This window comes from Manis javanica, chromosome 5, assembly GCF_040802235.1.
Source record: "Manis javanica isolate MJ-LG chromosome 5, MJ_LKY, whole genome shotgun sequence".
In the NCBI taxonomy this organism is placed as follows: domain Eukaryota; kingdom Metazoa; phylum Chordata; class Mammalia; order Pholidota; family Manidae; genus Manis; species Manis javanica.
In genome coordinates this window covers 40,870,729-40,896,236 of record NC_133160.1, presented here as the reverse complement: position 1 = coordinate 40,896,236, position 25,508 = coordinate 40,870,729, and the positions used below count along the sequence as shown (strand labels likewise).

General features: G+C 38.8%; 1 protein-coding gene across 3 annotated transcripts in view; it reads right to left on the bottom strand.

The window, feature by feature from the left end:
* MACROD2 (mono-ADP ribosylhydrolase 2) overlaps nt 1–25,508 on the bottom strand; it is a 1,939,939-nt gene that overhangs the window by 159,751 nt on the left and 1,754,680 nt on the right. For all 3 annotated transcript variants that reach the window (XM_037022462.2, XM_037022461.2, XM_037022460.2), the window contains exon 10: nt 11,552–11,593. In XM_037022462.2, coding sequence (XP_036878357.2) covers nt 11,552–11,593 — 42 coding nt within the window. The remainder of the gene's footprint in view (nt 1–11,551; nt 11,594–25,508) is intronic.

Below are 25,508 nucleotides of genomic sequence, written 5' to 3'. Positions count from 1 at the left end.
TCACAAAACAGTATGTCACATGAATGCTTTAATATGCAGAAAAAATAATAGGGCAGAGAGGAAAATTCTGCCTCTCAGAAATATGAAGTGCATTCCACCAATGGTTCATGTATTCAGAAAATTTTATTTTAGTAAAGACAATAATAATAATATCTAATAGCAACATTAGAGCCTTCAAACTTGCAGACTGCTTTCCAGTTTCCAGCTTGTTTCCACATATAATTTCATCTGGCAAAAGAAATCATTAATATTTTAAAGTGCAGCACAGGGCTGCTTGATTTAACATTGCAAGGGCTTGGTTTCCTGAAGAATATCACATAGGCTTGTAGAATATTCTATATAGAGGCAACTGTAGAGCAAGAGTCAAAGTGCTACTGCATCCTGTAAAAGTATGATGGAAAAATAGCATTCATTACCAAAAGCTACTGAAGCCTCTGGAAATGAATGTATGGAGAAAAATACTTTTGTAAACTAGCTACTAAATTTTAGAAGCATAAAGACTCTTCAGATTTTTGAATAAAAATATGTTTTTGTTTTATAAATGCAAAATAATTCTTGCTGTATATATTTTTTCAATTGCATATAAATTTAGGAAGTTGGATATTAAACTCTCCAGAATCTGTTCCTGCCTCTTCTCCACTCCTCCAAGATAATTCTGGGGGTCAACTTGATGTATATCTTTCCAAACTACATATTATATAGATAAAGATGTATACCTACATACAAATATAGGTATGCATATGTACATACACATATAGGTATGCACATGTGTATTTTTATATGTATATTTGTAGATAAGTACTCTCTACCAATCATGTATGTATCCTGTCATCTATCATTTATCTAATCTATCAATTTATCTATCTGATTCTTGAATCTCATGCTTTTTTAAGGAAGCTGCCTTAGAAGCCAGATGATAAAGGAGATTGAATCAAGATTTGTAAGCAAGCACTGAGATTATTATTTGCTTTGAGGCATTTGCCAGTTCCAGAGGGTCTAGGCTCTAGAGTGGTGGTTCTCAAATTTAAGCATGTGTCTGAATACCTGGAGAGCTTTTAAAAACACAGATTACTGGGCCCTACCTCATAATTTCTGAAGTCTGGGATGGGGCTGTTTTAACAAGTTTCTAGGCAATGTTGGTGATACAGGTACAGGAATACTCTTTAAGAATCCCTGGCTAGAGCTTGGGTTTGAATGAGCCACACATGTGAGTCAAAGAGGGGCTAGTGCTTTGGTCCCAAATATAGTGAGAAATTTGTCTCAGTTTTAGCATTGGTCAGAGAGGAATGGAAGGAAGAAAATATCTCTGAAGATTTCTTACTCTTATGTATACACGAATAAGGGCTTGAAGACATGAGGACAAGTTGCAAACCAAACCAAACCAGGCCAGAACCAAAACTCTAAGCTAAATATGTAGTTTAAGGTCATCCAAAATTGGTAGTATCTTCAAGTATCTCAGAAAAAAAAAGGTAAATAAATTAGCTTTTAATTCAACTTCAAAAATTTCACACAAATAGAAATCCAAGAAACATGGCAATAAAAAAGACAGATCATACAGGGAAATAACCATGAGTCCACAGAGACAAGAAAGCACAGAATTTGACTAACACAGACTGGAGATATTGAAATTTTGGATGCAGATTATTTCAAAAATATTTTATGTGTTAATTATATAAAGAATAACTGGGTATATGTGAAAAGAACCAAATAAAATTTTTAATAATGAGAACTATAAAATTTGAGAAACTCAGTGGAGAGTTAAGCATCTGCTTAGACAAAGTTGAATAGAAAAGTAGCAAATTGAATGACAGACTTGAAAAAAATAACCAGAAAGAATAGAAAAGAGACACAGACAAAAAACTGCAGTGTAGGTTATGAGTCCTGAAGGACAGAGAAAGAGTAGAGGTTAGTGGAAACATAATAAAGTGAGGCAACAGGTGAAAAATTTTCAAAACTAATGAGAAATGCCCATCCCCATATCCAAGAAGCAAGTAAATCCTAAGAAAGATAAAGAGAAATCCACATGGAAGCACATCCCAGCGAAACCAATGATAAAGAATAGATTATCAATGCAACCAGAAAGAAAAGGTTTAGCTAGCTTAAAAAGAAACAACAATTAAACTGAAAGATTATTCCTTAACAACTACAGAATTGAGAAGACTATGGGAAGATACCGTTAAAACGTTGCAAGAAAATAACCATCAACCTCGAATTTTTACCCAGCAAAACTGCTTTAAAAAAAAGCAAAATAATATCATTTTCAGTAAAAAGCCTGAGAAACTTTTACTAAAGGAACTTCTAGAGGATTTACATGGGAAGGATGGAGGAAAGAGTGTGAGAAAAGCATGTTTTACTAAAGGTGCTAAGTCTTCTATACTGACACTCTTTCAACTAATTTTTTTTTTCAACTAATGTTTTTGTAAGAAAAATAAAACTGGTCTAAATTATTGGAGTTGGAATTGCTGGAACTGGTATTAACCAGGCAGTATTTCAAACAATTCTGCCTATGGTTTGCTGGTTTGTGGGTAGCATTATCATTTATATCAGATGCCAGCCAATCAGTTAGTGATCTGAAACTACTAATCATTTCATTACTGGCATAGCAGTGGGTCAAATAAAAGTATATTGGGGTCCATGAAATTTTAATCAAAATAATGAAAATAAAACCTACATCAAAGAGTCCACTATAACAAAAAATGCAAAAAATACATTTAGAAATTGGTTTTTTAGTTTGATGTTCAATACTTCAGTATTTACTAAAGTAATAATGCTTTCAGTCAAGGCTGTGAAAACAGCAATATTTCCTCCTTCAGCCAAACTAGTTCTAATTTCCAGAAGAGAGAAAGAGAAAAAGATTACCAAAGCTGTGTTGTTTCTAGAAAAAAAAGGAGATTCTGATATCAACACAGTGCATGGACTTGGGTAAGTTAAAGAACCATTCACAGTCTACTTAAAAAACAGGTTCCATAGAATGAGAAGATTTGATCATATGCTCTAAAAATTCTTCTTCTGGATTGAAATACAATGATTATGTTTATATATGTGGGAAAACCTAGGTGCGTTTGTGTTCCAACTCCACTCTCTATGATCCCGTGTGAGAATGTATATTCCAGGGTAAGCTGAGGTAATCAGCCGTACCTGTGAGGGCAGAACACCAAGCCAGAGGTAGGAGGGAAGTGCGATAAGGCCAAGTTATGGGGAGGTAAGCTGTGTGATCTATAAATAAAAATACCAGAAGCTTCTCTTACTAAAAAAATATTACACAGACCAAGTGGGAATAGGGTTAATATCTCTAAAATGGGAAGAAGACTACAGAGACAGGCCCTGACCCACATTACTCCTCGACACAGTCAGTGATACAATATTCCATTCACATACACAGCAGAAAAGGAGGATTTTAACTCTTTGAATCATTAAAGAAAGTGATACATGTGCACCAGTTGGGCACATGAGTTCAGGACATAGTTTGTTTTCTCAGAAACACTGATAAATAAGGAGTGCCCTGTCATGGAGTCATCAACCCCAGGAATACCAGATTATGCTCCTCTTCTTCCTCCTTTCCCAGCAATCTCTACTTTTTTTTTGTCTTTGAAGGCATCTTAGGAACAATTATACCATCCCATGTTGCTATAGAGTGACTAACGCTTACATGTGACCGTGATTCACAGACAGAATATTCCTGGTGGCAAATCCATGAGTGGCATTTTTGTGACTCAGAGCAGATTCTGAGACACATATTTGGGTGAGGTAAAGCCATATTTAGTCATCCTAGAATTATGGAATGATGTCTCTAAACAAAACAAATTATTTAGGAAGTAAAAGAAGCTTTCACACAGTTTTGAAGGAATAACTCAGAGGAATTCCCTTGTTAATGAAAGGTAAGACCTCTGTGGCAGTTTTTGGCCCACAATGCAACACTTGAAGTGACAGCAGACTCAGGCTCTGGAAAACAACCTTCGATGTAGGTTGTGGATTTTATGGGAACCAGTTAGTGAGGCAGAGCCTCTCCAGGGAAAAGGCAATTATTGTTTTGTCCCTGAGCCATTTCCCAACTACAGCTTTAAGAGATTGTCCAGGAAATGACCTAATTATAGCGGGAGATGGAAGCCCTGGCTACTCTCCCAGCCAGATCCTAACAGAGTTTACGACCTTGGGCCAGTTAGAGCTACCGGCCTTCTCCACCACTCTAAGTGTTCTTTTCTGAATGATTCTAAGCTTCCAAGCACATTTCAATGAATTAGGTCTTGATTGTGATAGTAATTATAACCGCCACCACCAGTGGAAAACCTACCTGTGTTGGGCACTTGACACATACTATTTCTATTACTTACTGCCAGGCCGAAATGTTCATCCCTTGTTCCCCACCAAAGGGCAGAAGACATCTATTGCCATGCCCCTCTCCACATCCCTTCACTAATGGTGAGCCTGGGAGGAGAAACAGTTCTATCTGGAGTCTTTCTAAGATCCCCCTGCCTACAGAGACAGCGGGTCCTGGTCTGCTCTTCTCCATATCATGAGCTCACTGGGACAGCCTCTGTCCAGCAGCTGAGGATGCCAAGGATACCACTTGCTCCCAGGGGACGGAGGTTAAATCTTTCATATCCAGGAGTGAAATCCAGCATAGGAAGCCCACCTGGGGGCAGGACAACCATTATGTTCATGCCAGGGTCACTTTCTCCCCACACTGCCTGCAGCCAGTGAGTGCCAAGCAGGGGGAAGGGACTCTTAGAGGCCCCTTTCTGACCAAGGCAGGCTCCTTGAAGGGCCAAGTCCATGCGCTGCACCTCCCCCCATTTCCCAGGCTGCACTGCAGATCAATGCTCCCTCCAGTTTATCTTCCTTCCCTCCTTCTCTCAGTCCACCTACTCCTGCTCCCTCCGCAGGTCCTCCCTGCCTTATCCTCCACAGGCTTCTCCCCCTGCACATCTCTTCTACCTTGGTGTCTTCTCTCCCAGGGACCTGAACTGACACCATCAGTATTGTCATCCTTACCATGGCACAGTGGGTGAAGTGGGGCTCCGAGACTGTAGAAGGCATATACATTCCCCTTTTAAATGCTTATGCATGCTCTTAGGCTAGAGGCTCACTTAAAAAAATACCTAATCTGCATTCTAAAAGAAAAATTTAAATATATTATAAGTGGTACTACTTTTGAAAGTAAAAGAAGACAAAGTAAATTCTTCATAAAACTGAGCCCTGTTAGGCCTGTCCATTCAATGCTTAAATGCAAAGTTACATTGGTTTCTAGGAAATGGAAGAGAATACTATGACACTTAATGTATAATACTTAATACATTCTTATTAAGGACAGGCAGCATTGCCAGCACCCACTGCTGAAGTTTGATTCTGGACTCTGAATGTTTTCATGAGAAAAATTAATGGTCCCAATAAGACAATAGCTATGGCAACACTTCTCTCCTAGAGATCTCAATCTTCACCCTTATGTGATTTCAAAACACTGAGCATGTAAGTACTACCCACAGCCTTACACTTTGCAGGAGTGGAAAATACATCACACTGAGAAAATGACTTTTTAAATTAGTTTTTTACCTTAGCAAATTAAGCCTGAATCTGATGCTTCACACTCATGTTCAAAGGAGAGTCAACATATTAGGAAAGGATAAAAAATTGCCCTGTGCTTGTTGAACCCTTAGAAGCATTTGACCATGACTGAATCCACATTATTTAAAAATTAAACAAGTTTCTTTTCATGACGTACTTTTTTAAAAAAAAGGAGGTGCTGGGTTTACTTTCACTAGAGTCTTTCAAACATTCTGGTTTCTTTCCTTTGCTCTTCTTTCGGGGGTAGTGACAGGCCTTTGGCTCTAACCCCTCTGGGAACACAAAGACTTAATACATTCTTATTCAAATTCTGACTAAATCTAACAACATCAATCAATGAGCCTAATTAATTAATTAATCTATATTCTACCTTCATATTCCCATGTAGCAATCTATTCTCCATGTAGCAACCAGAAGTAACCTTTAAACATAAACCAGTTCATGCTGCTAGCTTGTTTATAAACTTGCTCTTAGGATAAGATCTGCATCATATTCCAGGCCCTGGGCAACATGTCATTTGGGCTCCACCTACCACTCCAGCCACATTTTCCACTTGCTGTTTATCTTGAGATTTATTAGTTCTGTTTGTGTTCCTCAATTACTACTATGCTGGTTCCTGCCTCAGGACCTTTGCACCTGCTGTTCTTCATCCCCCTAACATACATATTCATATGTCTACCTCCTTCTCACCTTCTAATCTCAAAACAAATTCAGCTCTCAAGAAAGGCTTTCCCTGACCACCTGATTTGAAGGGTCCCTGCAAAGAAAATCACTCTAAAAAATATCACATGGTGTATCTGCAATTATCTTGTCCCTTTATTTATTTCTTTACTGTAGGTTTCCCTCCTCCACCTCAGCCTCTGACACTGTAACTTCCATAAGAACATTGCATTTGTCTTTCTAATCTCTCTAGGGTCCCTGGTACCTAAGCGTACCTTGAGAATTTAATTTCAAATTCTGCTTTATTTCCCCTTCATGTAGGCCTTTCTATAAGGCCAAGATATAATGGGGCCTGTGCCTAATTTTCACTCTCTTAGCAGCTGTCGCCTTATGCTGGGATTCTAAAATTATACTACAGAGCTATGGTGACTTGTTTTTCTTCTCCCATTTATTAAAAAAAGAACAGAACAAAAACTGCAGTTGATAGATGTGCTATTAAGAACTGGCACTACACACTGCAGAGTTTTGGGCACTAGGTGAGGCTTTCTGTGGCTGCAAGTCAATCTCAGCTCAGGTCATTACCACGGCCAGAGTGAAAAATTTTGCCAATGACTACATTAGCAACTCCCCCAAACTTCTGTCACCAGGTGTGAGATGGATGCTGACCCTTCAGAGTGGGTTCAGCAAAACCAGAAATGAGATGCTTGGAACAGCTCACTGAGCACAGATGCGGGGCTCAAAGAATTCATAAAATGAGCAATGCAGCACTGCATCCCCCTGGGAGGGACTCTGACACTTCCACGCCTCCAAGGTACATTGGTCTCCTCTGGGACCAAGAGCAAAGTTTCCAATGCTGGAATCCCACCCCAGAGCAGCATTTCCTGAAAGTGAGTTTTTGATAATTAAGTTCTTAATTCTTGATTTCTCACTTGAATGAGAATTCTCAGAAAATAGGTCAGATTTAGAAGGACACCTATTTATCCACATTTTGAGATATTTAAACACCCCAAAGTACTAGTACTTCATTTTTGTAAAAGTTGTAGGGCACTCTTAGGTGATCCATGGGCATGGATACATGCAATTGTGAGCAGTCACATGTGACGCAGGTGTAGGACCATTTCATGACCACCCCTGGAAACACTCAAGTGAAAGTCACTGATTCATATGGCCTCTGGGCCCTGGTGTCTAGCGGTTCATCAGGAACAGCTCTCCCTCTTGGCCTGGGGAAGCTGAAGGAACATTTCATCCCCCTGAGAGGATATCGTGTTATCTATATTGCCTCTGTTTCTGGAAGAGAGTGGAAACCTGGAGCTTTGCCATGAGCATGGCTCTGTCCCCTGAGGAACCCCTCTGCACTCCTGGCTTTCGTGGGGCTGAACTCCCACAGGGGGCTGTTGATTTTCTGCCCCTGCTGTTCAGGTTGGGGCCCATCTCAACAGTGTGTGGTCTTGGAAGTGGAAGCACATGGGGGAACATTTACTTTGCTAGGATTAAAGAAACTGACTTAAGGACTTAAAAGGAGTCTTAGACATTTAAGCCAGTGTGTTTCTACCACCTCCCTTGGAGACAGAGCTTCATCTTAAAGATGACTTTTTCTGACACCGTCTGAGATGGCCCTGCTTCTACTTACGATTATAGTGTGGAGACAGGAGCACAAAAGTTAAGAACAAGAGCTTTGGGGTCAGACACACCTGGATTCTGGCTCTGTTATTTAAGAAAGGAAGCCTCAGATAAAAACAGTCCTTGTCTCCTAGAGTTCCTACATGTCTTAAATGAGTTCATGTATCTTGAGTGATTGGCACTGGGTACATGCTCAAGTACGCCTGGCTCAGCAGAGGTGTGCTGGGGCTGACTTGAACTGGCTTATACTGGGTGATTATACCTCTCTTTCCTCAGATTCATGGACCTCATATTTGGTAGCTTGAGCAATACAATGGTAGGTACATTTACACCAAAGAAATCCACAAACTCCTACAATTGGGGCCCTCCCCACTCAGAAGTCAGTTTCCAGTGCGTCACTGGTTTTTGAAAGTCAAATTATCACTCCCTATCACTCACTAGCATTTGTTGGCTGGTTAATTCACTCAAGGAGCCCTTCACCAGTGTCAACTGTATTCTTTAAAATCCCTCCAAAATTTTCCTTGTATGAGAAGAGGTGACACAGGGCAGAGGGAGGCAGCAGTTAATGGTCTTTGGGAGGCTGGTTCCCACCCACTTTAGAGACCAACATGACCGAACATGAGATCTGAACTGACGCCAGCCTGTTCACTTGTGTCTGGCAAGGCCAGCTGGCACACCATGGAAATGTTCTGTACAGAAATCCCCCAGGATCTCAGCATTTGGATATTAGGAAATGGACAGCGGCTTCCCAAACCCATTCTGCCTGAGTCACTCAGCATCCTAAGGCCACTGAGTATGACTTGAACAGCTGTATCCAGCTGCTGGAGACAAACCCCCAGGAAAAGTGGTGGGACTAAAATCATGGGAATAACATAATGATCCAGTTAAGGCCCCCAAACCTCAAATGCTGACTCCAACCTTGTGGGCTCTGCATTAGCATTAATAATGATTTCCTAAAACCACTCAGTGGTTTAGATAGCTAGCTGCATCTCATTGAGAAGTCAACTCCCTTTGCCCAGAATGTATACTTATGACACTTAGGCAAATGATCCTTAGCAAGCTAAGGTCTTTAAACTGGCTGGCTGAAAGGGCAGTACTCCCCCTGGCTGAAGGATATTTCAAGGAGGAGTCATGTGAGCAGGGTAAGTGACCATAACAAACATTAACATTAAATTAATGGAATTCAGTCCAAGTCGGGTGACCACTTAAAGTCTATTTCCAATATATGGTCCTTTTAAATAGAAAGACATCCTGTGTAAGTATAGGAATTGCAGTTTAATTAAAATTTTACCTCAGGCTTTATGTCGTACAAAAGACAAGCAGAGTCTTTGTCTTGGGGTGGATTTTCTCAAAGGAAGACATGGAGACAAAGGTTTGAGTGAAGTTCTCAATTTGAAAGATCAGCCCAGGAAACACCAGAGGGGAGCAGGGAAGTGAGACAGGGAAAGGAAGGCAGCCCGTACAGGGTGTGTTAATGAGCGAGTTCCACCGTGGATAATCAGGGCTCAAAGACACTGGAGACCTCTGGGTTTAGGGCACAGAATCTTGCCATCCAATACAACATATTGCCAATGAGTACTGTGAAAATGTGGCTAGTCAGAATGGGAATGGGAATATAAAATACAAATTTTGAAAACTCAGTCTGAGAAAAGAATGTAAAATAGCAGAGTAATACAATTTTTATATGGATTATATGTTGAAATGATACTATTTTGGACATACTGTTACATAAAATGTTATTAAATTAATTTCACTTGTTTCTTTTTACTTTTTTTAGTTGGACAACTGGTAAATCTGAAATTACACATGAGGCTTACATTATATTTCTACTGGATGGTGTTGGAACAGAATATGTGTGTGCAGGGCTGTTGGTCAGCTAGCCCTTGTCCATCGTGGGATGAGCGCTGCACCAGAGAAATGAGCTCCCTGGTACAGAGCTCCCTTTCATCACCAGAGAGGGGCAGTCCCCTGGGAGGCTCAGGAATGGTCCTTAGAAAGCTGCTGGTATTGCAAACCAAGAGTGAGCATCATGTGGAGGCAGGTGGGGGCCCCACAGCAGTTGTTATGGCCCCCCACCCCTTCCTTCATTCTATTTCTGATTTTCAGATCTTCCCTAGATTTCTCATGCCCTCTGAATCCATTTTCCTGGGGAGGCCACAAGACTTCAGATGTGGCTGGACTGGTAAGAATAGACTAACGATATGGTCACTGTTCCAGTGAACAGTGATGAAGGAAAGGAACTGCTGTTATTTCTCCATAAACACAGAAGGAGGTTGGGTGTGGGGGTTGGGGGCCGGGGCGGGGGAGAGTAAGGTTTAACCTAACAAGGAGAAGGACAATTTTAACCAAACCTTACCCAATGAGATCACTTGCTTCAGAATTTAAAGAGGTCCCTGTCAGTGGACCTGCTCAGACTGAGGCTGGCAGTGATTCAGGGAGGAAGTTCTGGCATCGAATAGGAGGCCACATCACACCACTTTAAGATTCTGGCCCCATTTCACACCTAGAGCAGTGTAGTTGCTGAAGTGGGGAACTCTCATGCCATGGAATTAAGTCCTATACCTTTCTAATATCTCTTAGAATGAGAGAGAAAAAACCAATAGTCTATTGAGTGTTTACTAAGGTCCAAGACATATTTCAGGTATGAGATCTCATATTAATCCCAACAAGACTGCATGGTGAGAGTTAATGCCCCCAGAGGTGTAAACCGAGGCTTATAGAGAAAACTCTTACCCAAAGTTAGTAAGAGAAGCTAGAACTGAATCCAGGCCACTGCTTCATGCACTCAGTACCAACCATATATTGAGTGGCCACCTCAGGCCAGAGCCAATGCTTTTAATCTCTAGATTTCCCTCATCAAATACTGCTCTTTATTGACAAGTAGGCAAGCATCTTAGTTTCTGACCATAAAAACAATATATTATATGTGTACAGAATGTGTTTTCCAAAGATGGCCACAGAAATTTTTCAGGCCCTACCTACTCGCTGCTCCCCATCAGAAGACTGAGCCTGGGTGGGCTTGAGAATGACTGTTCTAAAGAAAAGAGTTTGGCCAAAGTAACTCTATGGGACTCCTGAGGCTGTCTTAAAGAAGGGTACAGATCCCTCTGGCCCACTCATTCTTCCAGAGAAACCAGTTTGGAATCTGACTGTCATGCTTTAAGGAAGCCCAGGCCACACCAAGAGGCCATGCACAGGTGTTTCAGAAAACTGTCGGTCACGTCTCAGCTGATAGCTGATACTAATCAACAACCAGATGTGTAAGTAAATGAAATTGCAGATGATTCTAGTCCTTCACTGTTGAATCTTCCTACTGAGGTCTCCAACCTCATAGAGCAGTATATCAAGTCACCCCTGCTGTGTTCTGTCTGAATCCTGACTCACAGGTCATATGAGCATCATAAGTAACTGTTTTAGCCACTCAGTTTTGAGGGTGATATGTTACACAAGTCTGTTAATGATAACATCATGTTCCATTTTTACCTAAGCTGTCAGGAAGCTCAAAGTCAAGTTAAATGTTGTTTAATATTACTGTACAGTAAAACTACAGTAATTGTACTAGCCAAAGGAGTTAGCACAGCTACTGCCTTATTTTATGAACATACATTTCTATTTCATTAACCTTATTTGTCTCCTAAATAAAGGTGAGGTATACATAAACAAAATGATCCTGGTCTATCTTTTACTAATAAAATCAGAAATTCAGTACCTGAATCTTCTTTCATGTCAACATCTTCTTCTTTATTACCATCTATTAAAAAATTAAGAAAAAACAAAGTGAAGCTCACATGAAAGCTAGAAACACCAAAATTCTCCAATTTGATTAATAAAAAAACAAAGGAAAAGAGTAGGAAAAAGAGTTGAATTATTCATTTCTGCTGTCTTATATTACCATGCTAGATTAGGAAGGCAGTGTATTCATTAAAGTACAACTTAATAACCAGGGTTTACATTTCCTTTTAAAAATTATTATATATAAACTATATATACAATAATTTGTTTTACTTATAAAAGTGATGCACGGACACTTTGGTCATTTCAAATAAAAAGGACAGACTTTAAATGCCATGTTTTCAGCATTTATTAAAGGTGTGCTTATTTACCTCGAATAACTGAGAAATGTGGGCATCACAATTTGGTTGTAGGCTGACAATATCCGCTCCTTACACTGCAAAAGTGCACGTTTGCTGTATATGCAAATCCAAACCTTTAACCGTGTACTTTCAAGTGTCCCCACCACTTGCCCCAGTCCCATTTAGCTCCGCTCATCTCATTGCCTAGCATAATCCCCTTTAACTGGACAAGGACTTGTGCTTCCTCTGCACTTCCGATGACCTATTTGCTTTTTGGAAATTTTTGTGTTGTCATCTCTTCTCCTTGATTGTTCCTCACATCCAAGCAGTGCCAAATCCTGTCCTTTTTTCCATGTTTTCTCCTCTCTACTCACATATTTCAACCCAGATTCATCTATCAGTGTTGTTTGCCTTCCTTATTTTGTGATTTCCTAAGTGGTCTTTTCTTCTTTCTGACTCCAATTCCTTTAACACATTGCTGCCAAATCAGTCTTAAAATAGAGCTCTGATCTGCCTCAGGACCATTCAGTGACTCCTCTCAGCCTAATGAGAAAAGCTTAGACTTTGGAGTAACTCTCAAGACCAACAATACCTGGTTCTGACCACTTCTCTCAGTTTCATCCGCACTGTTCTATCGCCATGCAGACACTTGACTCTTCTCTATTTTCTTAGGTCTCGTTTACCTGCCTCTACCTGCCTCAGTCCTGGAAGCAATGTCTCTCTCCATCTCTGTTCTCTTCTCCTTCCAGGCCAACCTGAAGCACCACAGCATCTGCTCCACCGAGTCTGAGTGAATAGTGTTCTCGTTCATGTTCTTATTTTTAATGCCTTCTGAGTATCAACTTTAAGGACCTCTGGGCTTAGGTCTGTATCCTGGTTCCTCCACCCATTCATTTACCAGGCATGTGACCTTGGAGACGTTACCCAGAATTCCTGAGTTTGGGTTCATCAGCTGTAAAATAGGATGATAATAATACTTCCTGCACAGAACTGTTCTAAGGATTAAATGACTGAAACATCAAGTGCTAAATATTAGTTATTATTACCATCAAATTCTACAGTCTAGTTACTTGTTAACATATCTGTTTTCCATATGCCTATCCCTAGAGTTAAAATAATTAATAAATCCTGCAGAGAGCATGTCTTATGTCTCTTTGTATTTCCTGGCATCTAATGCAATTGATTTTATACACTAGAATAAATTCAGAAGTTTCTACTGACTTGAATTTCGGAGTTCTTTTTTTGTTGTTTTTGTTTTTGTTTTAGTTTTCTCTAATGTTTTATTAGTCAACCTGGAGAATTCTTGTGTTTGTATTTCCTATGTCTCTTCTACATATTAGGCAGCATATTTATAAGACGGTTGCAAGCAACAGGGACTCAGTAAAGACTTATAACTTCCTCCTGGACATGTGCTTTAGAATGTAGTCATTTATTGGCCAAATTTATTCAGCATGATATTCTTCTAAGTGTTAATTACTAATGGAGATTAAAGATGTATTAGTCAGTAGAAATGGAAAATGTATTTACTTTGAGGTTTTAGAAAGGTAATAGCTAACTTTTAAACAAATCAATTTTCTTCCATTCAAATTGTTAGAAACATTAGTGATTTTCTGCATAATTTCTTTCTTTCATTCTTTCTATGCATACAGTTTTGGGAGGAAAAATATCTATTTCTTAGAAATATAATTTCTAACCAAATGATTATCAAAATGTTACAAATTGTTTCCTGAACTTAACATATTTAAACAGAATTTTGTTTTTCAGAACCATCTAAAATATTTCAAACCATCTCTATGATAACAGATTCTCTGAAATCTTAGAGTGGGATGAATAAGTCTCTTCAGTTTCTGGAGAAAGACAAAGAATCAACAGTCTCTTTGCTTGTTACCATGTGTCCATCTGTCCTTCTGGCAAACACTCATTGGTAGTCCATTGTGTACAAGGTTTTGTGTTTGGGGGAATAGAAAACGCCAAGGTGAATCAAGCACTTAAGCAGTTGTCCAGAAACGTTTCATTAGTAAGGAAACTAAGACATACGAATAAATTTGAACTATGGTAGAGAATAAGCAGAGCCATTACAAAAGGTGTCAGAGGAGGAGTAGAAGCTTCCACTTGGATCCTGGGAAGGATTTTTGGAAAATGGACATTAGAGTTGATATTTGAACTTTATGGACTGAACTGATAGCATCATTCCCAGAATGTCCTGCAGGTGTTAAAGGATCAGACTTGGTGGTATTGTTCATTCATTCATTCATTCACTCACTCGTTTATTCATACAGTAGTTAAGAGTATATTTAGGACCTGGATCCAGACTGCTTGGGCACACTTCCAGGAAGAACCATAAAGCTGTGCAATCTCGGGCAAATTATGTAAATGTATACATCAGCTTCCTCATCTGGAAAATAGGGATCATAAAAGTACCAACCTTCCAGAGTTAGTAATACATATACAGTACATACACAGAATAAGCATTCAATAAATACGGGCTATTACTGTTATGGTATCATTACTATTACTACTTTTACTGCTTAACCATTTTTTGATCAGCACCGTCTGCTGGAACTATGCAAGGGCCCTGAAGATACAAGTAGATATTCCCTTCCCTCAAAGAGCTCACAAAGAAGTGGGTAGTTTCAAAAATAAAACAGCAATCAGAAGTGGAAGTAACGGATTCTCTGGTGCAGATAAGCAGAGGTTCTATTGGAAAACAGACAAGAGAAAGCTAAATCAGAGAGAAGGCCTAGGAAGGTTTCTGAGAAGAGATGAGGTGAGGCATCAGCTGAGTCCTAAAGGGTGAGTTGGACTTAACTGGGGGAAAATCAAGGCTGCAGTACATTCCCAGCTGATGTGGGTGCCCTGCCTACACCTCTGGTTCCTCCACACTTCTGTGTTTGCCAGGCTGACTACCATCCACCAGCCCCTAGGTCTCTGCCTGAGGGCCTCTCTGAGTTGCTAGAGCCCACCCACTCCAGAAATGTTAGGGAAAAACACCCCCCACAGAGGGCGGCCTTTCACAAGTGACTGACAGGATTTGCACATAAATTCTTCAGCTCCCTTCCTTTTCAGGCTAATTCAGAACAGCCCACTCCAACCTTGGGACAGAGCCCCAGTGGTGTCCAGTGGTAATGAGTTGATAACTTAGTCTGCTTCCCCACTGCTCTGCCAGTGTTTCCTGGGATCACCTCTCAAATAAATAACTTCCTCTTGCATTTCTGTTTCAGACTCTGCTTTCCAGAGGACCCAAACCAAGACAGGGGTATTCACACTTGAGCAGAGGGAAGAGCAGCTGTGAAAACACATGGGTGTGAATAGCCAAGATGCTTTTAAGGAAGTAAAACTTGCTCTGAATGGCTGAAAGGAGGTGTTATAGGAGGAACTATGGGTAACATGATCTGCTTTGTCTATAGGTAATGAAGGGGCTTCCATGCTGGATATGATGATTCATTTTATGTATCAATGTGACAGGATCATAGAGTGCCCAGACATTTGTCAAGCATTTTGGGTGTGTGTGTGTGAGGATGTTTCCTAATGAAATTAACATTTGAATCTGTAGACTGAGTAAAGCAGACAGCTCTTCCTAATGTGGGTGGGCTTTGTCCACTAAGTGTAAGGCTGACTTTCACACATTGGATTTTTCCTACCTTTGGATTCAGACCAAAACATTATCTCTTTCTGGGTCTTAAGCCTGCAGGCATTTTGAACTGAAACTAGCCATTGGTTCTCTTTGTTCTTAGGTCTTCAGACTCCTACTGAAACTATGCTATCAGCTTCCTGGGGCTCTAGCTTTCTGACCACAGATCTTGGCATCTGTCACCCTCCACAAGTGTGTGAGCCAATTATTTCATAAATCTATCTATATCTATATCTATATCTATATCTATATCTATATCTATATCTATATCTATATCTAATCTATATCTATCTATATCTATCTATCCTACTGGTTCTTTTTCTCTGGAGAATCAAGTTGAAGCATTAAACTTAACTTGAAAATTACTGGGTGACTAGATTAATTTGAACAGAGAATGACATACCATCTTTAAAGAGATAACATTTTTTTCATGAGAGAAACTTACTAAAAAAGTACAAAATGTATGCCTTACTATTTTTGTATTTTTTATATTAAAATTGTGCATAGGGTACTTTAAGTCTGCAAAGTGATTAACATACTGTTATTAATAAAATCCACATTAGTATGACACTATTCTGTATAATATTCACTTAAGCCATATTTATATAGCAAATTTCTAGCAAGAATTTTCTAACAAAACCAGAAACCAAAAAAGACAATATATAAAAGAAGAAGATGGCCTATGGAGATAGGGAGTCATGCCGTTCAAAATCTGGAAGCAGTTAGGAGACTGATGGAGCGTGGGCACAGAGCTGCTGCCCTTTTTCACAGTTCTTCAAGCATTATACTTCTTTGTTAGAGGACAAAAATGAAATAAAAGGTTCTTAGCCAAAGTGATACAAATACCATTTCAAAACAGGGAACAACCTAGCCTATAGTATTGTTCTGTGTGTTCAGAAATGCCCGTTCCAGAAAATCTCCTTTCCTTGCTGGACAGAGACCACCCAGTAGCTAAGGCTTCATTTCATCTAAGGGAGCTTCTTTGATATTAATTTCATCGTGGATCCTGTTTTTACTCACTGCATCACTCTCTGTCAGACTGTCTGTTGAATTCTGCATAAAACATACATATATGGCTAAAGTTTTTATTTCCATCAAAAATGAGCGTAAAAATCAGTTAGTTTCCCATGAATAGCCAGTTTTCAGTAACAGCTTTATGCCCTTTAGAAACGCCTTCTTAAGGAAGTCTCTAACCTACATTGAAGTCTATACTACCTATTTCACCTTCTTTAGTGGAAGAATTAGACTATTGTCCTAATCAAATACCTGTCTTTGGAGAAGCACCTCATTTAGCAATAACAAATAATCTCACATGTCTTTGAAAAACAAAGTATGCCATGGATCTTGCAATGACTTGAGATTTGCCTTACTCCTTTATCTAGAGTTCCCATAATTAATGCAGTCTTTTGAGGACATAAGAAGAATAAAAACAGATTACAAAACCCTATGGAACTTTAAAGCACGGTTTCTAGACAAGCAGCATCTTTATCACCTTGGAATTTGTTAGAAATGCAAATCCTCAGGTTCCACTAAAGCTCTGGAGAAGGAGCCAAGCCCTCTGTTTTAATAAGCCTTCCAGGTGATTCTGTGAGCTGAAGTTTGAGAACCACTGGTCTAAAGTACTGGTATCTGTGTGCTGGAGAAGAATCTTTCAAAACCAATCGAGGTCTTGCTTTTGGGAGATCTAAGCTGAGCTAACTTGTGATGTCTAAGCAACACTGATGCTGATGAGGGGCACCACACCACCTGGTTGTGTCAACTGAGGAGCAGTTATTCTCTATATAAGATACACCCTTTCTTCTGTGTTGGACATCACCCATCTACCATGCAGCTGGATGGCAGGGTTATCACAGCCCATGGCCAGGACACTAGCTTCACGTGGGCTGCATGGAAAAAGGAATGTGTTATGAAGGAGACAATTACCCTCATGGGCTACTAAGGCAGCTTCCCTATTCCCAAGGGAAAACACAGGATAGGTACCTGAACTAGCTCATTCAATCCCTTGTCAGAACTTCAGGGACATCCACACAAAAGGCAGCTCTGTCAAGAATAATAATTACAATGATCTTGTTGGGGCTTTTATTTCATGTACCCAGGTCCTCTCTCTTTAAGGTTAATTTCTTACTACAGGCTTCTTTGTATTCCTTATTTTTTTTAAAAGAAATATTTCATAACCAAGAGCTTCTAGGAGCCATATGCATTCACAGTGAAAGGAAGTATTATTAACAAAATAAAGTGTTCCAAAATTTTCAAGATTTCCCTATAATATGGAAGATGTTGGTATCCTCATGGCTTCTCAACAAAGCACAAGTTCCAAGTGAAGAATAGCTGATAAAGGGGAAGTCCTCATAGAGTAAGACTCCTGCCATTAAATTGAAAACCTGGGCTCATTGAATCTAACAAATTGCTTAAACCACCCTCTGCAGGGCAACTGACAGGGGTAGGAGGAATTGAAAAAAAAAAAAGGTCAACTTTTTATTTTTCTACTTGGCCATTGACCAGAAAGAGCACCCAAATCTCATTAATTTATAAATCAATCAATCACTAGAAGGCAGTGCTTAGATAACCACATGGGTCTACTGCTTCTGGCTTGGCCAACTGGACACATGATGGTACCAGTTACTGAAATTTGGATTCAGGAGGAGGAGGAGGAAAGATGGGGTGGGGGAGATTTTGAATAGAGTTTTAGGCATGTTGAGTTGGAGATGCCTGAGGGACTTACAGCTGGAGATGGCCTGTGAGCAGGGGAGTGTGGGGCTGGCAGGAAAAGAAGTAGAGGACAGAGCAGTCAACAGGATGTTGTCTGCCCAGTCAAGAAAGCTAAGGGCTGCAAAGGGTCATGTGAAGCCATGTGATCACCTGGGCACTGGGTTCTGTAACCATACCAGACCCATCAAAGAGGTTCTGATAATGTCCACAGTGAGAGCGGAGGTAGAGATAATTGCATGATTGCTGCAGATTATGAAGTGAATGGCAAGTGAAGGAGACAGACCACTTTTCAAAGACATGTAGCTAAGAGTGGAAGTTAGGCCCATACCTAAAGAGGAAGCATAGATTGGAGGATTTCATTTACTCTGTTAATTTTTATCTTTATTCTTACCTCTGTGTCATATTATTATTATTTGATTCTATATTGTTCCTCAAAGGCCTTTTTTTTTTCCTTCCTGCATTTGCCTCAGTGTTTTCAACTAAAGAACAGAAACCAGTCCACCCAGAATGTTCGAAGGGTGTTTCAAATGCACTTTGCAAGGGATCTCTGTAAGGATGCCTACAGCATGCTCCTTTTTCGACACCACACTGGGCTTACCTTTAACAGAACTGCCTAATGAGATCAAACTCTACTTAGTCAAGGTTCATGTCCTCAGGTCTTTATTTGTTCTGCTGTTTATATTTTGCTACACACGTTGCACATGCACTCCTTTTGAAGGGACAGATTGCTTTCTGTCTATGCCTGCTGCTTGTTCCTGCTTTGGGGTTGCTTGGTTACAGCAACACTTCACTGGATTTTCATTGAAGGCAAAATGTGTTTGGAGCTTTTGAGGCCCATCAAGTGGAAATGGTTAGCACCCATTTCCTAAGAAGGCAGTCAACTCATTTATGTCAGAGAAAACATCTTGTATAATTCTAAACACCCATGTGCTCCGTACTTTAAAAGTATACAAATGCGCACAAACATGCCAAGTTCCCGTAAATATTAAGAATTAAAGAAAATTCTGAATTCTTTTACTCTGTAGCTTTTTCTATACAGTGAATATGCCATGTGGGGGAAAAAAAGTGAACCAGGCAGATGGGGTAAGTAGTTTTTCTTGTTTCTTTTGCTTATTTAAGGATAACTTGTGATTAACTGGTGCTGCCATAGTGAATTTCCACACATTTAGTGGCTTAAAACAACACAAGTTCATTAATTTACAGTTTTGTGGGCATGAAGTCTGAGGCGGGTCTAACTGGGCTAAAATCAAGATGTTGGCAATGCTGCATTCTTCTCTGAAGGTTCTAGGGGAAGATCTGTTTCCCAGCCTTTGTAGCTAGTAGGAGCCGCCACATTCCTTAGCTCGTGGCCCCCTTTCTCCCTCTCTGCAGCCAGCAGTGGTGCATGTCTGCAAACGCTCTCCGTCATCATTTCCCCCACACTTTTCTCCTGTCTCCCTCTTCCTATTTTTAAGGGTCCTTATGATTACGTTGGCCCCACCCAAATAATCCAGGGTAATGTCCCTATCTTTAGGTCATCTCTTAGCAACCTTAATTCCATCTGCAAGCATTTTCTCTTTGTAATGTAACCTAACATATTCAAGTTTCTGTGGTTTAGGGCATCTTTGAGCAGAGGGCATTTTTCCTCTTATCATACCTTGTAAATCAGGAGGCAGATTGCGTTACATAAAAAAAAGTGAAGTGTAGAACTAATAACAATTATATTTAGAAATAAAGTGATTTTTTATTGTGTATTTATAAATGTATGGGCTTAAAATAAAGGTCATTTTTTTATTTTTTTAGTCTTCAACTTCATTCTTTTATAAAAATAGGTTCTTTTTTTAAAACCTTCATTCTTTCCTTCCTTCCATCTCTCTTTCCTTCCTCCATTCTTTTCTCCCCTTATTATTTACATTTTTCTTTCATCTTTTGTCTTTCAACCTTTCCTCATTATTTTGTTTATTGAAGAATAATATCACGAAGACAAGTGACAAAATGGGAAACTATTTGCAGCGTATATTTGAAAGGATTAATAACCTTATATACAAAGTGTTCTTACAAATTAATTAGTAAAAATGTGAAATAGTAAAAATGTGCAAAGGCTATGATTAGCAATTTCACATAAGAAATTTGGAGATACAATACATAACTGATGGAAAGGATAATCCATACTAGTAATAAAGGGAAGACACATTACCCATTAATTACTTACTTCAAGTATAAAAGTGATAACATCTGAGAATGAGAATATGCTACTCGAGAAAGAATAGGGGAAAAGTAAACTCTCATATAGTGCTCAGGGGAGTGTAAACTTAGTGCAATGAACTGAATGTTTGTGTCCCTGCCCTCTAATTAACATGTTAAAGCCCTAAACCCCAATGTAGGAGGTAGAGCCTTTGGGTGGTAATTAGATCAGAAGGGGAAAAGTAAACTCTCATATAGTGCTCACAGGAATGTGAAGGGTGGAATCCTCATGAATGGGGTTAGTGCTCTTAAAAAAGAGACCCTGGAGAGCTCTCTTTTTCCATCAAGTGAGGATACAAGGAGAAAACAGCCATCCACTGCTCAAAAGTGGACCTTCACCAGGACCCAACCATACTGGCTCCCTGATCTCAGACTGTCGGTCTCCAGAACTGTAAGAAACAAATTTCTGTTGTTTATAAGCCATCCAGTGTATGGGTATGGTATTCTGTTATGACATCCCAAACAGACTCAGAGACTCAGGTTCTTAATGCAAGGTGTGAATGTTCACAGTTTTGATTCCAGGAATGGTGACGCCTTCAGTTGTTCAGAACATGATATTTACCCATAGTGCTACAACACACTGGGTGATTTGACAATTACTATAAAAATTGTCTTAGTTTTCTATGTACTTTGAAAAAATAAATCCACTTCTAGAAAAGTATTCTGAAAAAAGTTGTGGATACATGCCAATATTTATCTATAAAGATTTTTTGTAAGTGTTATTTATAACCAAATAGAGAATAACTTGCAATAAAAATTCCACAGTTCAGCAATATGTCTTTAGGTAAACATTGAGTCCATTAAAATTATATTATGGAAGAATATATAATGACATGCAAAAAATGTTCATAATTTGTGGTATGTGACAACCAGCAAGTTGTTCGTATTTTTCATTTTTAAAGACTTAAAACAGTAAACAATACAATCTAATTCTTCTCTGAATTGTGGGACAAGAGGCAGTTCATATTTTCTTCTTTCTGATTATGTGTTTTTTACTACAAATCTGTACTACTTTTGTCATAAGAAGTTATATGTGTATATATATGTACACATATTTTAAAAGATGCTCACAATAATTGAAATACCTCCTTTTAAAATTATAATAACTAAACATGAGTATTTTAAAATCTATGTTGCTTGGTCTAGACATCTCTCCAAAAATTCATTTACATTGTTATTTAGTCTATTTGGAATTGGCCCATTACTGTATGCACATGATGAGACTAAAGCACAGAAAGGTTAAGCAACATGTACAAAGCCACACAGTGAGGTGGCTGTCACAGGAATAGAAATTATTTCTCATGATGACCAATCCAATGTTTTTCCCCTGCACATACAGGCTTTTGACTCTGTGTTGAGTTCTTTGCTAGCTGTTGGTTACCTTTTTCAGATCTTCACTACCCCATCACCCATACTGCCTTGAAGCTTTATCTTCTGATCATTGTGTTGACATGACAAGAGGAAAGCAAACCATAGCAGTGATGACACCCATGTGTTACTTGGCACCAATGATAAGATCATTATTGTTCTTGAAAAACTGGAAAGCAGGTAAGGACATGTGGATATGCTATATGGCTGGAGGCATACTAGCTTTTCAGAAGCTCTAGTATTATTACTGCAAATAGATAATATATGGCTTTGTTTTAGCACATAAAAGCTAGTTTCAAACAATTGCCCATATTTCAGGATTGCTATGGGAAGAAGAATTCCATAGAGTAGGACTTTGAGGTCAGCAATACCCAAGTGTGTGACTGTGGGGATTTACTGAGCTTCCTCTAGCCTCTGTTCACTACCAAGCCAATAAAAGTGGATGATGTACCTATGCCATAATATTATTGGAAGATCAGTCTCTAGGTCAGGACTGAACTAATCTTTCTTAAATATAGGAACTATCATGTTAAACACTCACACAAAGATTTACTCTTAGCCCAAACTGCTTATTACATGGTGATGATGTCAACATTTCTAAGTCAGGGATTCACAAATTGGATATAAGCATATTTATTACATAAACTCTTTCATTTGAACTGTCCTTCTTCCTCTCTGTCACTTACATAGCACTTAGCATCAGTTCTCTGCTCCTGCTCACCCCTGAAAGATTACTGGAAGTGCCACATTCTTCATGAAACTTATCCCAGCTACCCTGGTCCTCATACATATGTGCCTCTGGATTCCTGGGTACCATGGCCCTACAACACTATACTGCTTTATTTACTAATGTTGTCTCCCAACTGTTTTGCATTATATTCACCTCTCAAGAATGTTATAAGAACTGTATCTTAAATGCAGCCTTGGGCACATAATAGAAATATAATATATTATTGATTGATTGATTGAAAGAAAGATAACATATGACACTAGATAAGAGAACTTATAAAGTCAGTGAGCAGTGAGAGATGAAGAAGAGATAACATGAATACTATGTCTTGTTAGCTTTTAAAGAGCAGATCCATGTAAAATTAAAAAAATAAATATCATGCCCATTTGTCAGAAGACACAATTTTTAAAAAAATTTAGAGAAATATACTTTCCTCAATATGGAAGCTGAAAAAGATATGAAAAAAATGCTATACCTCCATCTAGCTATGGTTTCTGGGAAAAATTTTGACTTTTTACATGAGACTTTGGTTAAGTAGTGCTTCAGCTTAAGCTCATGGTAGTTTTTTAAAATTTACTTTAATAAATACCTACTAAATATTAAGAAATTTTCCAGATCATGGAAATGCAATGGAATGTTGGAAATGGGTTCTGTTCCCCACAAACTTACCTTTTCATTGGTAAGACAAGATAAAGAGGTCAAAAAAGAAAAAAAAAATCCCACTGGAGCTGCCTTGCAAGAGTGTGCATAATTTAGACAGACAGAAATAAACGACAGCAAAACATGGTCAGGAAAATAAATGAAAGACTTTTTTATATCAGTAACATCCAATTCATGTTTAGAAAACTCTGAGGAGGTCAAATAATTGGACCCACATTGAGGAGATTCTTGATTTGTTTGTTTGGAAAATAATGACATGTTAAAAGATGTGACAAGAACCATCAAAATCTAAATTAAAAATTTTCTTTATAGTGATTTGCATCTAAGAAGGTAAAAAGCATGAAACCTAATATGTCTACATACTCAAAATAATTTAATGGCATTTCTGTCATTTAAATAAAACTAAAGCAATTTAGCCAGCCATTGAGGTATGTTTAAATACTTCACAGGTTGCCAAGGTATAATTTTTAACTTAGCTTTGACTTTTCATTCAAGTATTATTATGTACAACAAAAAAATCTGTATTTAGGGCCAAAGACATCTCTAGTAGGTTTATAATTTGTATTCCTATAATATTAATTTTATCTTCTGCTACTTTAATTCTTATTAGCTATGTTTTTTTTCTAATGTATATACCATTTCCCATGCTTATATTTAAAGAACTGAAACTTCCTGTAACTTTATAATGTTTATCCATTTATGTTGCATTTGAGAAACACCCCCAAAACATTAGTGGTTCACTTGGCTCATTGTTTTGTTATGTCTATCAAAAACAGGAAAATTTCAGTCTTTTTTTTTTAAAGATTTTTTTCAAATATCTTTTTAGGTACATTCATACACATGAATAGAATTTCTGTCTAAAGCAAATCTTCCTTTTAGAACAAGAGGTAGGTTTGGGATGAGCATATCTGCATCCTGGATTCTATCTTACCATTTTCTCAGCTAGCTATTTTTTTAAAAAAGTGTTTTACTCTTAAAAAAAAGAAGAAATATGTATATATTACATTTAACTAACTATTGATAAGTTGACACAGTATTGTATATGAGCTATATAAATTTCCTAGCTGGAAAAAAATTAACAAATTTCATTGCCATAGGGTTAAAAATAAAGTGTTATAATATAAAGAGAAAATGGATAAATTGTTAGCCATAGGTGTTTTCATTGTGAATAAATCAGTTGAGCTTGGATACTGGCTGAGGGTGGAGGATTTCTTAAATCCAAACATATATGTGAACTTACAAGGTAATTTTATCAACCAATGGTCACTAAACCAATGGTCAATGATAAAACTGAAAACTTTTAGCCAGAGCAGTAAGCTTTGCTTGAGGGATACAGAGGTAACAGTCAACTCCTCTTCCTTGCTCTGTACATTAGCCTGTACCTCCACACTTATTCATGAGGTGTATGAAACCTATACAACACTTAATTATATTTTCTGAGACTGATACACTGGAGTCATGCACAGCAATGAATAAATGGTTTGAGGCTGGGAGAACCAGAGATTTGGGGAAGGAGGTTAACATGGTTAACAGACAGATATCTGTAGTCAGAATAACTGGAGAGAGAGCAGACCAAGAAGTCTAGACAAGGAGGGGATCATGAATCTAGGAAGCCAGATGTCAGGCTGAGGACACAGGTTCCAAATACAACTAGCCAGAGAAGTTTGGATAAGGTGTCAGCAGGCAGACCTCAGTCCAAAGGCAAAGTCTACACCTCAGTGGCCTGAAGGGTTAAGAGAGGCTTCTCCCCCTCTGCACTACTGCTGTCCGTGGCCAGGTAACTCTGGTGGGGGGCATCCTGTGCGTTATGGGATGTTTTGCAGCGCCCCTGGCCTCCACTTACTAGATGCCAGTAGCCCTTCCCTTTCCCTGCTTGTGAAAAACAAAACTCTCAAAATGTCTCCTGAAGGGCACAATCACCCCTAGTTGAGAATCTCTGCAGGAAACAATACAGGCTTTCCCTAAAGTGGGGGAAGGAGGGGTTTGATTATGATATCTCTCAAGTTTCTAACATCAGGATTCTTTGATATAGTTCTAAACTATAAATGTGGCATTGCTATTGGGAGGAAAATTAATATCCTTAAATTCTCTACTAGGATTTAGCTCTAATACCAAATTTGGCTTCCATATTCCAAATCAGTGAAAGCTACACGCTATAAATCCTACACACTGAAAAATACAAACCTTTTCATGTACAGAACAAAGAGATTTCTGAGTTGAATCATACAAATATGATTTGCTCTAGGCCATGTAATGGTACACTGTAACTATA